Raw genomic sequence first — 17,355 nt, forward strand, 5'->3', positions numbered from 1 at the left:
AACGTGCATTCTGCATGTTTTTTTTCTGATGTGTATTAACGCAACCGTATATGCAAATATTTCATGCTGTTATTGCCTACATGCATATAGAGGAAGTAGTGCTAATGCCGACAAAAAGCGGGGCATCGTGTTGTTATCAATTTAACCATTTGCTATGGTGGCAGATTAATGATGAAATATGGTGAGTATAAAAATGCCGTTTTTTGTAGCAGATGGTTCTTTGTGTAGATTCTCTATCCTTTAGCGCTTATCGCTCCTCAACATTAACATTTTATGCAATGGCAGATATCAGTACGGCTTGAAGCAAACACCGTTCATTAACAACACCGCGTAATTTTTTGTGACTCTGGCACAGATTTTCAACACCGGTCAAAAGGTTGTTGTTTACCGTCACGAAGGACACATTCAGTCGCGTGTCGTATATTACTTAATGAATATACATATAATGCCGAGGTCAATTTACCTAACACGACATGGGGAAAGTGAACTCAACTTGCAGGTTTGTTTAGGCTCATCTATTACTATCATTCAAGTATCATTCAATCCGAATGTAATCATTTCATTGAGGTTATTCTATTGAATTAAAGATAAATAGGCCACTTTCTCTATTCTGTGTATTAGTTCAAGAAGGACTTGTAACGTAGCATTTGTCTACCCACTGTCAACCCGTAGGGAAGAATTGGAGGGGATGCGGATTTGTCTCCACGGGGTTGGGAGTACTCACGGGCTTTAGCAAAGTTTATCAGGGAGCAGAATATTCCACGTCTACGCGTGTGGACCTCGCAGTTGAAGAGAACCATCCAAACTGCCGGAGGAATCGATGCTCCACAAGAACGCTGGAAAGGCCTCAACGAAATTGATGCAGTAGGTTAAGAGCACATAACATTATTATTATCTATAGTGCGCATCTAGACAAGCTGTAATGCGTTTATTGAAAATAGGTCTTCTTTGTAATGATAGTCAGGTTCTTGTCATTCGTTGTTAGGTATTACGATTATTGGCCGTTAGGTTTTGTTATAGCTGAGTTAAACGTGTTAGTCTTACATATTATTTATATCCAGCAATCGTTTCGTGGACATTACTATGGGTTCTCCAGGGAATCTGCGAGGAGATGACATACGAAGAGATTCAGGAGAGATTTCCGGCCGACTTCGCTGCACGTGACCAGGACAAGTTCCACTATCGTTACCCACGAGGTGAATCCTATGAGGATTTAGTCGCACGGCTAGAGCCTGTCATCATGGAACTTGAAAGGCAGGAGAATGTCCTTGTTGTAGGACACCAGGCCGTTCTGCGTTGCCTTTTGGCCTACTTCCTCGATAAAAACTCCGGTGAGTACGAATTACCTAGCATGTTTATGCCTACAGATAATTAGTTTTGAGACTGCTAGCATGTTATGAAGAAAGGTTGTATAGCAAGTGGGGTAGATTTTTTTTGGTCCTTGCGTTCATGACGAAAGGACTCCCTGATGGCCAAAGGATATCCGTTGAACAATTTACTATTAAGGATTGGAGCATTGCTTACATTATATGAGAATCGCACATATCCAAAACATGCTTTTCAGATTAGGGATGCTAATTAGGATTATTAAAAACTACTAACTGTGGTAGAGAATCACATTTTTTTCGATGTGTACAATTTGATAATATCTGTGGTACATCATTCATGTAACCAAAACAAAAACAGAAATTGGTGTATGTACATACAGGTCGGATTTCCGCCCCATCGATGTCTTGGTGCTTACTGTTGGGTAATTGAGAACATTATTCGCGTGAATCCAGTTGGATCTAGTCATCCATCAACATTCAAGGTCGCTAGGTGAATTCGAGCAGAATATTTTGTTATCTAGATCTTTTTCAACGCTATATTCGGCTGCAAAAACTCTTCTGGTAAGGCACGTTTAAATGCGATGCGTATTACTTGCAGTTGTTGTTCCGTTGTTTTGCCTGTGGGCAAATCTAATGGGAGCTCTCTGTTCTGCTAAATATTCAAAAAAAAACCAGTACGGTGCAATTTTTATATTAGCAGAAGCACCTGAATGTTTCCGTTCCATCACAAAAAATATCAACCATATAGGCGTATTTAGATAATGAAAGCACCGGTGGTGCTTTAATTATTCGTAGCGAATCGCTTTAAACTAAAGTAGAGAATACGTAGTTATAAAACAAATAGCCGATATCTCCAGTGCATAAGAAAGGCCCCTACAAGTATCCTGCCATCGTCTTAAACATACGCAAGCTACGACGCAGTTTTCGAGTACAAATCGGTGAGCGGTTGAAGGATTTTTAAAGGTTACCGATTTGTAAATACGTTGTCCTCTTCCTCTTTTCACGTTCACGTTCTGCATTTAAAAAGGACTTGCCATAACCCCATAAAAGTAAATATAACGCATTGACATCATCGTGGACCGAGAAACTGTAGGACTCCTCTGGATGCATGACCTTCACGAGGACCGGGTACCTACCTGGCCAGACTTGCCCGAACTGAGAATTAATACGACTACGCTTTTTTTCTTTGACCCTGTGTCCAGAGTCGTTTTCTTACGGCTGGTCAAGCATACCAGCCTAAAATTGTTGGCAACACACGTGTCAAGGATGAACTGTACCATTACTAAAACCGTACTGAATTTTGTTCTTTGAAGAAAAAAGTCTCTCTACTCACTTGGGGAATATTAGAGTGAGCGTGCATTTCCATACATTCTGAAGGTGGCTTTTGACACTTAGTCGATCGATACGCGTGGCAATGTTAGGTGTCGTTTATTACTAGCTCGGGACTGCGAATTTGATGCAGCCAAAGTTGATCATCACTTTCCCCAGAAAGAAAGGATCTTCTTTAAGGGTCAAGCCAAGGACTTGGGAAACATTGTTTCTGCATGGAACACTTTGATATCATGAGGCACGTCCGGATACCTATTCTATGTTGTATCCTCGTGATACTAAGCTTGCATTATCTGTGCCCTATGAAGGCCATTCCGGCACACAAAGCCAAACCTGCGAGTTTTATTATGAACCTGATCGCACACGCATGAACCGTTCGAACCGGCAACGATGACCACTACAAATAATGTGCCGAGCAAGGTTGCTTCGGATAGTTACATTGTATCTACAGGTAGAAGGGGTTCCACTTGTATGTATAGGATGGGAAAGTAAACATTCATTCGTATACTTTATACGAATCTATAAGAACTACTACCACAGGAGGGCGATTAGGGTGTGCAAATTTACCAGACAAAAACTATGAAAGACCGAAAGGGGGCGAGCGAAGGAAACAAAACGTGTGCTCACTTCTGAGGCATGTTGTATTATTGTAGTTCTTGCTGTGGTCTTGTGGCTGTTTTGGTTGTTGTTGTTGGTATTGTTCTCGTTGGCAGATGAGATGCCCTACCTACACGTGCCGCTCCATGCCATCATTCGAATCCAGAAAAGCGCGTCGGGCTCCATCCAGACCATCTTCCGCGTGCCGATCGAGGCCGTTCAAGATCACCACCTCATTTAGTCAAAGCAGAGAAACAGAGTAAAAATCAAACATATAGCAAACAAGGCAGAGGTCGAAAAACGCAGGGACTATTGTTTCTACGAGGAAAGCTAGGAGGCCGAGCTGGCAAGAGAACAGCGAATACGGTTAACGGAACACGAAAACATAGATAGCTTACACGCATTATATTAGAATGTGAAATCTCAGCTTGAATGGGTAAATTAACTGTGTATAATGCCAGACAGACGAAAGTCAATGAAATTGTTGTCTTTCACTTTCGGCAATTTGACGATGACGACCTGTCCGCTGTTTCGCGTCAATGATCCTTTCATTGTAATTAGTTAAGGACAAATACATTTGTCACCGCCGGCATCCGAACCACAATAATAGGTGGTCCTGCACGTAGCAAGGCTAACGTAATCAACATCCTGGAAGATTTTCTTGAAAGCTTCGGGGAAGGCTACTGGGTCCCTCATTTTTTAGAGAGAGTAAGGTGCGAAACCTATTTCAATCGTCGTTGAGTTTATAACAGCCAATACGCTGTGAATGCGAACATTGTTACAATGAATCGTAGTGTCATTTATCAAATCATTGCATGTAAGAGGCAGAAACAGAGCAAAGCAGTCCCAGGGCATAAAATAGAATGCTCTTTTTATTGTCTGCCTATATATTCTCGCGGTCCTCCGTATATAGACATCGAAATAAACGGTGCTAGTTTGCGTTTATGAGATCAGTATGACTCAGTGAAGCCCAGGATCATTTTGTGGTCATGATGCCGATAAAAGGTCAGCCATGTTTAGTCGAGGATTGACGCCGAGGTATTGTCGTCATCGTCAAAAGAGGCTCCACGCCCCTCCAGCAGACGACTGCTTGTCAAATGCTCTTGGCAGATGGCAAACGTGTTACACAATGGTAGACGTGCAACTAGAACCACACTGCAAATATCCATACAAAGTTAAAGACATGACACAATTAGCATGTGTTGTTCAAAGTAGCAACGTAACTTAGACATAACATAATATTGTGATCTCATAGAAGTCTGGACAAATCAATAGATATATTATCACAACACTGTCAAGTACTGATAGGCACAGTTGCATATCGTTTACACACAATCGTGTGTAACCAGTCAATATGTTACAATTTATCTGTACGTATTACTGATCATACAAACTTTACTTTTGTGTTTATATACGCCAGTCTACGTACCGTGACTGTCTCTCAGCGGAATTAGAGAGATAGACATTTCTGTCCTGTGCTCTTTACAATCAGTAAAGCTGTTTGCATCTACACTAATTATATGTATCCATATTTATGAAGATCATTGATTGCCTGCACGTTTAGGCAGTCTGACAAACAATTTATAGCAGTATAGATATTATCCTCGTCTTCCAGATCACCGCATGGACTTTCGACAATGTGCCAGAAATACTTAATATATATATTGTACTATAACATGGTTGGTCTATTTAGTTAAGTGTATAATATGTCTGATTTGATAGAACTGAGCTTGTGCATAGCGTATACCAGTAATTCAATGGTGTTCTGCAATGGCTTACCACTGACACAGCCACACAGTTACTTACCGTTAGTTAGTTAGTTAGTTAGTTATCGAAAAACGCTAGTTACTTCCTATAGCATTTAGAGGGTGTTCAGTAATGAGGAGTGTTTCATCTCAAATCACATGTTAAACGATTGCGTAATAAATCATTGTATACAATACTCTCGTAGCGTTAACTGTATTTATTGTTTGTCTGGTTTCGTAGAAGAGTCCACCGTTTGCCTATACGAATTTACCACGAGCATCGCCTTCGTGCATTGAGATGAGCTTAGATCCAAGTATCGCACGATTATTGCCGCCGTTAAGACACCTATGAATTTTTAAAAAAGTTTGAGAATGTTTTAGGGTGTTTCGAAAATTCTGAGGAATAGAAGAATTCTTAAATAGAGAACTGAATGAGTCATCATATAGTCGCCCTGGAGTAAGTCTTATAGAGGGTTTTGATAAGTAGCAAGAAATTGTGACTGAGACCCTCAACAAAATGACTCACCCTCAAAAGGAATGAACTATTGAGGCCGAAGTGCGCCTTCTAGAAACTCGAGGGAGCAGCGGTTTTACGGGGACGACGAAGTTGAATACCGGCAAAGCTGGTGGATTCTTTAAATGGAACGGTGTAATACCTAGGAGCGAGATAGCATTGGCCCAATGGGGCAGTCGCCAGCAATCGCACCACGATTGGAGGTCGGTCAACAGGAGGTATAATTAGCAAATTACCTAACATTAGTAACTGTATCCAAAGCAGCTCTAGGGTTAAGTTATTCGAATAAATATAGAAATAAGCCGATTTTCATCTATAAGAAATTAAAGAAAGAGCAATTTTATGTATATTTCTCTGTTAAACATTTTTTTGTTATTGCTGTTGCTGTTTTGTTTCTCTGGGTTGATGTTGCTTTTATGATGTTGTCTGTCTTCCGCGTACTCTTCGAATCCTGTTGGTGTTTTTATTCCTTCTACCCCACGTGCCCCACTGCCTTCGATGTCGCCGACCTTGCAGATGAGCTTCCGTACCTACGCGTTCCGCTGCACACAATCCTCAAGCTGACTCCGATGGCCTATGGTTGCGATCTACAGATGCTCCAGATAGGCATCGAAGCGGTGGACACTCATCGCGAAAAGCCAGCGGTAAGTAGATACTATCAGCATCCAACTTTGTTTAAAAAAATATCCTTTGCTACTTGTTGCTTAGAGACCACGGTTCCGAAAACAGTATAGTCAACATGTGCGTGCAACAGAAGATTTGTATCTACAAATGAGTGATGTCTCATGGGCAAATTCTTCTTATAAAAGTTATGTAGTTCATAACAACAATTAGTTAGTGCATATTTGCCTTTTTGAACCTTCCATCTTTCAACCGCAGATGTGGGCCGTTCCTGCGTTCAACTAGGCGCTAAGGTTAAATAATTGTTTACGGATAGCTATTGAAAGCAAGATTTTATGACGTTGCTTGCGTAAAGCACCGAAAAAGAAATTGATCATGGTCTGTTTGGCAAGCGGTTAATGTTATTAATATTAATGTTAATAAAAATCACACTTCTTCTATCGAGAACAAGTGTGACTTTTTTGGAAAAGCGCTAAATGGTATAGAACCTTATCTAGATACACCGTGGAGTATCGAGAGGAAGTTGAAACGGCAAAATGCTGGCAGTATTTTGATACAGCGTAGCAAATTTCGTACCGCAAGCTTCACTGGTCGCATTGACCCTGGCCACTTTTTTTATCATAAAATGCTCTGTGTCTCTATATCATTAGGTAATGGTCTGCTATCCATTTTGGATAACAGACCATTAATTAACGTTTTACTCTTTATAAGGCCATATGCACTATTATTCCCCTAATAAACCTGCGTCATTTTTTTTTAAAACAACAATAACCATAATATTGTTTCTCTATTGTAGTTTCTCTATTCTGAATAATAACAGCGTAAGTTATATTGCATATTTAGTTACTTTCGGGCCATACGTTGTTTTTGTAGTCAACGTAGTGAATCGGGCTGACGCTCACTAGAGAAGTAATTCTATAGCGCGAAACGAAAATTGGCAGAGTTACCAACCCTGAACAAAATCGTTTTGGAAAACGTGCTATTTTTCTTTGCTTGATACGGATTAATCTAGGAAGCTTTAAAACACAGTTGCTTGTCTAATGCCTTTATCATTTCATCGTAATAGATAGCTCTATGAAATTGTCTAGCTTGTAAAAGCAGCGATACTGCTTCTTAGAATGTTGGCGGTAAAATTCTTCACGCATTCACCGATGTAACAAGCAAACACAGGCTTTTGAGGGGAACGTACGATGTCAACACCGATCGATCGTCAGATCATTAAGGGTCATTTTGGGGGTACAAGGTTTACTCTGTCACAGGAAGTACGACATCAATGCTCAGTGTCAAAAAACGTATTATGAAGCTATGCTGATGGGATGTACTTAGTAACATCACGTTTTCTAGTTTATAGTACACCGTTTTGTGTAAATTTCTAACCTGAATCGTATCGCGCTTACGTGGGTGAATTCACTCCGTAAACGAACTCCAGCAAAATCACAGTGTGTGCCAAAGTGCTACCTGATTAAGATAGGCAATCTTAGTGGTACTATCGAGTATGGACATATGCTTTTCGGTCTTGGAGCTAGCGCTGGCTTAGCATTTTGAATTCTTTTCAAAATCTTATTTTGTACGAGCACACTCATGCAGTCGGTTCACGTGAAAGATACAGCCCAGATTGATAGGGACAGATTTAAGGTGTGTGTGACCTCCTTGATATATCAACGATTCATGACGATTTTGATCAGATAATTAGATGCTAGCCTATAATATAACGTTTAATAGAGCTTTTTTTTTTTAAGGTTACCCATAAAACTAGACCTGCGCTCGTATAGAGGCGCTGGATGCGACGTCGACTATAGCACTAAATTATGCTTGACATGTTAACATGTTGTTACCAGCTTCTTTGTTGACTGTACTAATTGCACGGTCGTGCTTGCATGGTTATATTGGCTGCATTTGTTCTAACATATTCGGCAGAAGTGTAACCCAGAAATCGATGTCAATCTATATCAATTGACTGTAGTGAATAGTCCACAGATTTATACCACCCTACTAACTTTATTAAACGTCACAGCGAACGAGCAATGTTTGTAGGTTTTATAACTTCGTATTCTTGTCTTGACCTTTTAATGGTGTTTTCTACCCTGTTGTAAGTTGACGCTTTGAAAACGAAATTTTTTGGAGAGTATACTGTTTCAATAGATAATTTCAGGATTTTCCATACACTCTCTCATACGCTACCTTTTTTTGTACTCTACACATTTTTGAGAAAAATACGATAAATGAAAATTTACTAGTAGGTGCAATTTACATGTTACCGATGATTCTTTGGCGAATTTAACGGACCATTATCATTAGGCTTGTGTGTAATGCCGTACTTAATGGAGGCGCTTTGTCAAAAATAGAGGATGAGAGAGAGAGAGAGAGAGAGAAAGAGAGAGAGGAGGAGGAGGAGTTAAAGAGAAAAGAGGGAGAGAAGCGATTTAGCGGTCTTTAATTTCGACTAAAAATATTGTAGCTACGTGACGAACGTTTTGTTGTTTTTGCCAAGAACCTCTTGGCCCATCAGGAAGGCGAACCGCGCCGTTTCTGGTTTTCTATCTCACAGGTGAGTATGCTGAATCTAGTTTCAGGTGACCACACGCAAATGGACATTTTGTTTTTCTCCATTGTTTTTATAGAACTTGTGTCGTTGTGCCTAATAGTTGTTTCCGTGTTGGTTAGGCACGTGCCCCTCGCCTTCATAGATCTATACCTAACTGATGAAAAGTAACAACTGTGTAGACCCGTATTCATTCTGCCTAACCTGAAGTATAAGTTAATAGTAAAAAAATTTCTTCTGTGAAGTATAAGGAGGAACAGTTTTAATTCTTCTTGATCTGGAATATGACATTGTGCAGCTATACACTTATTGGTTCCTGCTTTTTGCCTTTCTATAGAAGGCTTCTTTTACAGAAAGCCGCCTTCTAGTCGCTTCCTTGTTCTAGAGCTTAGCGGTGATGGCCTTTCACGTATATGAGCGTACAGGCTAAATTGATTGAAAAAAGTCGATTGATATGGATTTTTAGCCGTAAAAGCTACAGATCTACACTTGGATCAACATCACTCGATTCTACTAATGCAATAGAGAAAATGCTCATATCTTCATGACATCTCAAACATTCTGTGAAACTATAGCGAACCTATGTGCAGTCTTCTGCATTGGAGAGGCATCATAATACCCTTATATATGAAAACCATATGAGACTGTTCACTGACGTCGGCTGAGATGTGTAACATGATAAATAATTTGCATATATACATATATTGACTCAGCCCAACAAATATTAAGAACTGCGGAACATTGCTCTGTCATAAGCTCGATTGAGTGTTCCTTTTTTTTTCTAGCAAATTTCCATGTAAGACAACTCAGTTACCGACGCGGTTCAAAATTAGCAAAGGCTCAATAATTTTTAGCCGAGTATACAACAAATCAGCGCTGTTACGTTTCACCAGCCTGATGAATCTTCTCCTTCAATTTCTACCCGTAATGTATTGAAACGCGGTCTCCCCGGCCAGGAACATTCCTAATGAAAAGCTTAAATCCTTGCAAAAATATCCAGACCCGCAAGGCATGGCATAATTACGATCCTTGCGCAACAGATGTCTACAGAGTACATCATAATATAAATTTCAAATAGGTTTTACGTAGGTTTGCTGCAATCTATGTTTGCAATCTATTTGTAGTAATTATTTTTGATGATGTTACGTTTAAAATGCGGTCGCAGGGCAATCTGCTATTCTTATAAATATAATAGATTTACCAAAAAAAAGCAAATGCATAGGCATTAACAGGCATTGACGAAGTACAGTTACTAACGATAACACAGCCTAAATAAGGCACAGTAACCTTACCTTAAGCCGTACAGTGCAGTTTTTCGCAGTCGGTACCTTGCTATGACCTAGATCAACAAAAATACTGCATTAGGGTCCAGTTAAAGCTAATGTTTGACCATGAGCGTAGCGGATATCAGTGTAAACGGAGCCATTTGCAGGGTATCTAGGCAAGCTGAAAGCCTGAGAGATATTTTTTGACAATGTAATGCACACCATGACTTTTAGGTGCCCGGTGCTCTCGATCCCGTCTTTCTGAAGCAATTTCAACCGACTCCTACGGACCCGGAGCAGCTGAAGGATCCTCCAGTATCTGAGGAGTTTGCTACCGACGACGAAACGGGTGAAGCTAGTGCGCTGTCGGTGCAATGCGGCGATGCCCAGAAGAGACATCAGGACAAGTAGAAGCTACACAATTCCCTTCTTGAAAACTAAGCATCTGATTCAGAAGTTTCACGTGCTCTTTTTGGTTCGTTATAAATGTTAAAAGCAAAGGCCCCGTTGATACAGATGCTTTTTCGGGTGAAGCTCGACTAAAGATCGTTACAAGGGATAGTTTAAATTCCTAATCTACCTACACAGTGGGTATGTTTCCTTTTTGGATATGTGGCTAATGGTCACATGTCGATATCAATATTCGGGCGGGGCACATGGAATTTACCTCGACAGAGATTACGATCTGTAACGTCTAAGCTACTGGTGTGTACTTTCGTAGCGGTTTATATCCGGGTGATTTTATCCCCAGCCAATGTTGTGTCAATTTGTCCTATTAGAAATTACATACCCACCTTGACATTCATCAGAAATGTTCGCCATTTGTTGAAATCCTATAAAAACACAAGAACGATCCCACCTAAATAGTCCTATTCCTAGCAAACAGTGTTCGTACAAGCCGTACCTTTTCCTACCACGTCATGATTTTCTAGACGGTTTATCGAAGCAGTCCACTATTGATGCCTGATACCTTTGATGAACGCACGGGAAAAGCTCCTATATTAGACGTAAGACAATTGTGACAAGGGAGAGAAATTATGCACAAGGGCCTATTGCACAAATACGCAGGGCTCTTTGGGCTAGCGCCAACCGATGAGGACGTAAGGATAGGAATTCAAGCAAGGTGTTCTATCCTGGAAGGTGCTACAAGCTGCGGCAGAAAAAGCCTGCGGACCTTACGAGGATTGTCAAAAAAATGTCAGTGTCGCAGAATATGAACTAATGCAAAAAAATATTAGGTCTTGTGAAAGTGGCAGACGAATCGAAGGGTCTGATTGCGTTTGGACGAGTCTGGGAGGGTTAGAACAAACAAAAACTAAAGGCAACACAGGAAAGCGTCACAAAGAATTCTATGCATGAAAACCACAGGACAACTGGATACTTTCGCAATCGTCTCGATGTAAAGAAATCGTTTGTTTTTATTCGACGGCATCAGACGACAACAAGATATTTCTATCTTCGTAGACTCGTTATAAATTTAGCGAGCCGAAACAACATGTAAATGGCTCAGGCATTCAGGCGAACAACTTTCAACAAGAGTATATGATGCCACATATTTTTTTCCCAAATGAAAAACGTGACGTCAGATGAAAACGGAATGTAGGAGTTTTGCTCCTAAAAACAAACACAGTATTGTTCGTTGTGCTTAAAAGACGTCTTTATAAACAACGTAATGCACAGTTATATTAATACTGGTCTCGCAAAGTATGCGTGCAAATGCAAATTTGTACCTCTACGTAACAACGATTCGACCTGCCTGTGAGAACCTCGCCCCGTTTCTAAATACAGTGCAATGGGGGTAAATTAGGATATTGCGTCCAAATGAACATTTTTATCCATACCTTTGAACTTTTAAAAAGTTTAAAAAATTTAAAAAATAGCGCTAGTAGGCGCGTCAACATAGTCATCTGGAGACTTTCAGATCCTCGCTCAATGACGACTCAAGTGTGTCTTCAGTTTTATTAAAACCTCTAGAACAAAAATTTTGTTAGCGAGTAGGTATTTTTGTAAATGAGGTATGATATCGTGATGGCTCTCGATGCTTGACACAAGCCTCAAAAAGCTAATATTAGCTAATAACCGACTTTTATCAATAATAGGGGTCTCTCATAAGCGATCAACCAGCTTGCATACTTTTTTTTTCGCTGAGGAATCGTCAAGGGTGTGCTACTGCATAGTCAGGAACACTCGGGGGCTATCAAATGGTCCACGTACAACTTTGCGAGCATTGCACTTTTGAAACTTCCGTAAACCATTCGAGCAAATTTATCCAGTGTCGTGTCAAATTTGAGAGCCGCTCGAAACGCTAAAATTGTAGGAAATGCAATTTTTCGTATTTACGATTGGTCGTGGGATCCTTATAGCGAGTTTCCTATCGGATTCTTCTCATCCTTGGTTGAAGCTGCTCCTGGCGTTTCAGCAAACACGGTCTTAGCGGACTGTAGATAATCAGTTTCTGGCAAGCTAAAATGTTCTGAATGTAATAACGGATACTTCGAAGATTTCTGCGTGTACAGAACAAAACTCTGGTGTCCATTTGGAGACAACTGGCTCTATTCTAGTTCCAGAAGCAACAGATCAATGCATGATCTCTACGACAAAAAACAACCCGCCAAAAATGTGCCCCGATTTGTTTCGAATTTTGTTGTTTGTTATTCTGGCATATGGTGATGAAAATGTCTTACTTAGCGTTGGCGAAACTAGCGCATACCGGGTAAAACTGTTCGTAGTACCGGACGTAGCTGCCGATACATACATCCAAAGACTGTCGTCTATTTCAATATAGGAAACAAGAAAGGGTTAAAGGACAGAATAACGTCTAGCCAAACTAGAGGTTCTTTCAAGCCGGCCAGAACTATTACTCTCGGCTGGCAAACAATTGCATTCCATCGTAAGCTTATAATTATATTCTTTGTCACTCGTACCTATCAATATGAATGATATTGATCAGGACAACGATGCTAGTAGTATCGTCATGTTACATATATATGACTATTAAATCCGTTATATTTATTATTACTAATGAAAAACGCGTTGAAACAGCCAATATGGTCTTTATTGTTTTGTGTTTATACTACCTCAACTGTAACGACGAAGACAGAAAGCAACAAAAAAAGCAACAAGAACCTCAGGAACGTAGCAATTTAGTTTATTCATTATTAGTACAATAAAACGCACATATATACGTAATACATATGTATGTATACGTATATATATGAGGTGCGTTTTTATTTGCGTACTTGTTTAACTTAATAATTTATTAATGAGATAGATCAATATGTACTAATAAATTTTTTTTGCTAAAACAACCTTCCACATCGTAAACAATAGCCTGATGGCGTAATTCCTGCTGTTCCAATATTAATTTCTGTCTCCCTTTTTTATTGTAGCTTTGAATTACTATTATGAAGTAGAAAAAACGTTTTGTCGTATTCTTTGGTAAGAAGCAATCGGTAACTGCATCTGTTGCTAATTGAGGGAAAGCCTGCCCAAAGATGATTTTATGCTAAATACTTTGTTTATAAACACTTCCTCATTGAAACCAAAAGGTTTTCGAATCCGAAATTATAGGATACGGCACGTAACCATTTTCCATTCTGTAAAAGACATCAGAGCCGTCTTCTTAAACGCAATAGAGGTTTTATTGGCGTCTACAACTACACATGTGTAGCGGTTAGTGGTACATAGAGCCTGGAATAAGACGTACATTCGACGACCCGTTTACCTATTGTTTTTTTTTCAAATAATGAAATGATTAGGAATGCCCTCTCTTCCAATAACCATCGTTATCGAATTGGAAATTGGATTTTAAATCTTTATATTGTCGGTTTTTATGCTGTAGTAACCGCTGATCCGGGGATGTCCTCATTCTATCTAATTCACAGGCTGAGGAAGATGAAGCGTAGTGAAATTACCTTGTCGCTGGCTGAGATCGAAATGCGCGTCGGGTTGATACTCCCGCACATTGAGTTGTGCTCGAGTGAGTCACTTATTCATAGAATACATTGGAGACACCACATTCATTATCCAAGCTAACCGTTTAAAAAAATTCTTATACTGTGCCGATCAGTGGCCCCGCAGTGCAGGCCCCGCCTGCACCCAAAAACAAAACCAAACAACCCCCGTGCAACCCCAGCCCACAGCTCACCATCGTTTGGGCAAAAGATCGACGAACGACAAAGAACAATTCAACAGTAAAATCGAGGTAATCAGCCTGGCCGCATTTCATTTTCCCTACGTAAGTTTGTGCACACATAATGGTCTACCCAGCTTCTAAGACAGACAGGGGAATAAGAGAAAAAGTAAATAGCAGCAAAACAGCTCTCAAGCAAATGTAGCGTAGTTCCTGATTGACTGTATTTTTTTTATTGAACGCCCTGTCCTGTTTACTCTTGCACTACTGAAATCTGTAAAGACCGCCTTTGTGTTCTGTCTAGCTTTGGCTGTGGGTCGCTTTGTGAACGATATGATACAATGCTAGGTACGTGAGATCAGACGGCGCAAGCTATGCGTTATGCAGTATCATTTGCGTTTTTCCTGCCTGCTTCGATAAGTGGTTTATTACATTTATAGAACTGATTGGTTCAGCATAGATCTGTGTTCGTAAATATCCAAATACGCATCTGGAATGGGACTGAATAAATTGATCGTTGCATGTTTGAACGCTGTTACATACTACGAATAGTGGTCTGGTACTTTCTACGCCGATTTCTATAATTACGACTGATCTGACGACCTCGAAGCATAACGTACGACGAGACTGTATACGTTTTATATAATCACACGACAAGACTTCGAGGGTACCACCCACCGGGCGTAGCTCTGTTTCAGTACACTGTCGAAAAACGAAAAGGAAAATGTAATCTTTTTTTCATTGGATTTTAATAAAAACGTAATTACTGAGTAAAATGGTATGTAATGTGCCACGTTTAGGCATTTTTTAATGTTTAAAACAGTCATGTTTTAGCGATTCTTGATTATTATGCGGCATCGTCCGACGAAACGTTTGTCCTCTGTATTACCCTGTTGATTAATTTGTTTGGCAACCATTTTGGCTTATCTTTGGACTGATTTCACCGTGTATGAAGACAGAAGTTTGCTGTTGTAGACCAGATCTAACACCCGTACAATTCGACCTTTTTTCTTCTGTACGTTTTTTGTACGGGTTTTTGTAAGAGGTTCACATCGATTCGTTTTTGGCATGCCTGCTATTTCTCCAATTCTTACAATATAGGTTTGAGTCACCTACGTATAACATATCACAACAGCATAAATGGTCCTGCATTATCGGATGCCGCCCTATCCGCAATCGGTAAGCATAGTAATACATAGGCTTTCACTTTTTTCTTTGTTTAATTTACGTTGCAGAACACCAACGTTGACCGTGCAGCACATGAAGCCTTGGAGACTGTTCCAGAGCACTTCTAACTTTGGCCAAAGAGAAAGAGCCTACTGTGACCAAGAAAAAAACGTATAATGTTACAGCGACATCATGTTTATTATTTTAGAAAGAAGAAAAAACTGAACTGGCTGGTTAATGATAACAGGATGTTATTGAAATTTTTCTATCTATCTATCTAATTTCGTTATGAACAGGCGCGATATCGTCTGCTCATGGGGCAACTTTTGTCTTTTTCGAAAATGGTACGATGAGAGCCTGACATAGGTGTAATAATAATTGTGTACGATCCACGATGAATCTGGGCAGATCCATTATGAGTTTTATCCTTTGAAAACGGAATGGGTTCTCAAAAGAATACCCGCTAGCTCTCTCTCTAGTCGCATAAACAGTCACTGAAAAATAAATATACATAAAATTGATTGTGACGATAAACCCGGTAATAAAAGACTACTCTATTGACGTGTAGCGGCCAGTAATAGCAAACTGTTGAGCTTATGGACCGTACTTCTAGCGTAAAAAGAAGTCAGGCTGCAGGCCCGCCAGTGGATAATAACATTGGTGAACTACGTAGTCTTTAAAACAAAACAGAAGGGATACATCGTACTTATATGAAGCAATGAGTTCAGCGTTCTACATGGATGGAGATGTGAAGTCAACTGGACTACAATCGGCCTGTGATGGTTAATTCTGGATGTTCTCGAAGCGTAAAACGTTGAGCAGGGAACGATAAAATGGGTGGTATTTCAATTAGGCAGTGAACCCGTCTCGTATGAATATCTTTTATCGATCGACCAGTTTTCAAAACAAATAGCCGGAGTCATTCCAATGGGTAACGGCACCTCGATCGACCTCGTTTACAGCAAACGACAAGGCGGCAAAAATCGTAGAAGCAACCAAGTATCTATGTTAGCAATTGTTGCTGCTAAGGACTTTCATTAGAGGTGTGCATTGCATAATTCTATATACATATAAACTATTTACTTATATATATATATATATATATATATATATATCGATTATGGGCAGAGTATGAGGAAAAATCCTCGGCGTGTGTAGCGTCGACGTAGGCAGTGGCGCTGATAATAATGTGTTAATAAATGCCGTACATATATACATGTGAGTCTATAATAACTCTATTGTGTGCTTTCGGAATTCAATGATATTTTTGCCGAAATAAGATGAATATTATCAAGAGAATATCAACTAGTAGAGATCACTTGAAAGTGATGTCCAGAGGCTTGATTACTTCGTAGCCCATCGGTTACAGAATAAAAGGCACTGAAAATGATGACTGTGCCGTTCTACCGCATTCGCTAACGAAAATTCGGAACAACGAAGCTCGGTAAGGGGAAAATATTCAAATTAAACAATGACAGAGGGTGGGCAGCCCGAAAGAACTCACAGACCCGAATGCTTTTCAAAACAGGATCCACTGTCATTTAACAGAAAGACTACGAATGTATTTCTAGCACCACCTGATAGTCTTTCTATCTTAATGGAGACTTTTGTGGAAAGCAGACAAAAGTCATTTCATAGAAGCAGGGCCGGCGATACAAAATGATGCGTAGGAACACATCAATCTCCTAAACATCCTTTTTCTCTTTATTATAATACCATCGTCGTCTTACGAATTTCTAAGCTTTCTGTTAATTCACGAGCTGAAAAATTCTACCATGATAGACTGCCTTTTGATCGCCAACAAACAGTCTAAGGGGTGGCATCGAAGCTGCCTTAAATATCGCTTGCAACGACGACAAGCTATATAGAAATTGTACATGGACGAATCTGTTACAAGCGAAAGTCATTTTCCTCTATTTCTCGCATCTTGACTCCATCAACTGTATTCTTTGGTGTAGTGAACGTTAACGTCGGCAGGTAAATGTATCTGGGAAATGTGCCAACAATGCTGACAAACATAACGAGAAAAAACATCAAGTTTACGAAGAGGTTCTATGATCGTGTCCCTGACAAGATCACGTTTGTCGTTTACCGGGTCGCATACGATTCCACCCG

General features: G+C 40.0%; 1 protein-coding gene across 16 annotated transcripts in view; it reads left to right on the forward strand.

The window, feature by feature from the left end:
* Positions 1-16,473, forward strand: part of Pfrx (6-phosphofructo-2-kinase/fructose-2,6-biphosphatase) — a 33,692-nt gene extending 17,219 nt beyond the window's left edge. For 7 of the 16 annotated variants that reach the window (XR_015312115.1, XR_015312111.1, XR_015312112.1 and 4 more), the window contains 7 exons: positions 356-499; positions 673-864; positions 1,097-1,331; positions 6,030-6,157; positions 10,176-10,532; positions 13,826-14,145; positions 15,309-16,473. Coding sequence is in view for 5 of the 16 variants with exons in the window: in XM_022837725.2 (XP_022693460.1) it covers positions 356-499; positions 673-864; positions 1,097-1,331; positions 6,030-6,157; positions 10,176-10,352 (876 nt within the window). In the remaining 11 variants the exon portion in view is untranslated. Of the gene's footprint in view, positions 1-355; positions 500-672; positions 865-1,096; positions 1,332-3,370; positions 5,205-6,029; positions 6,158-6,392; positions 6,592-10,175; positions 13,663-13,825; positions 14,867-15,308 lie in introns of those variants that run through there. The other 9 variants (XR_015312109.1, XR_015312108.1, XR_015312113.1 and 6 more) reach the window with 9 other exon arrangements.
* The last annotated feature ends 882 nt before the right edge of the window (positions 16,474-17,355 follow it).

Source organism: Varroa jacobsoni, unplaced genomic scaffold (genome assembly GCF_002532875.2).
Source record: "Varroa jacobsoni isolate VJ856 unplaced genomic scaffold, vjacob_1.0 scaffold_725, whole genome shotgun sequence".
NCBI lineage: Eukaryota > Metazoa > Arthropoda > Arachnida > Mesostigmata > Varroidae > Varroa > Varroa jacobsoni.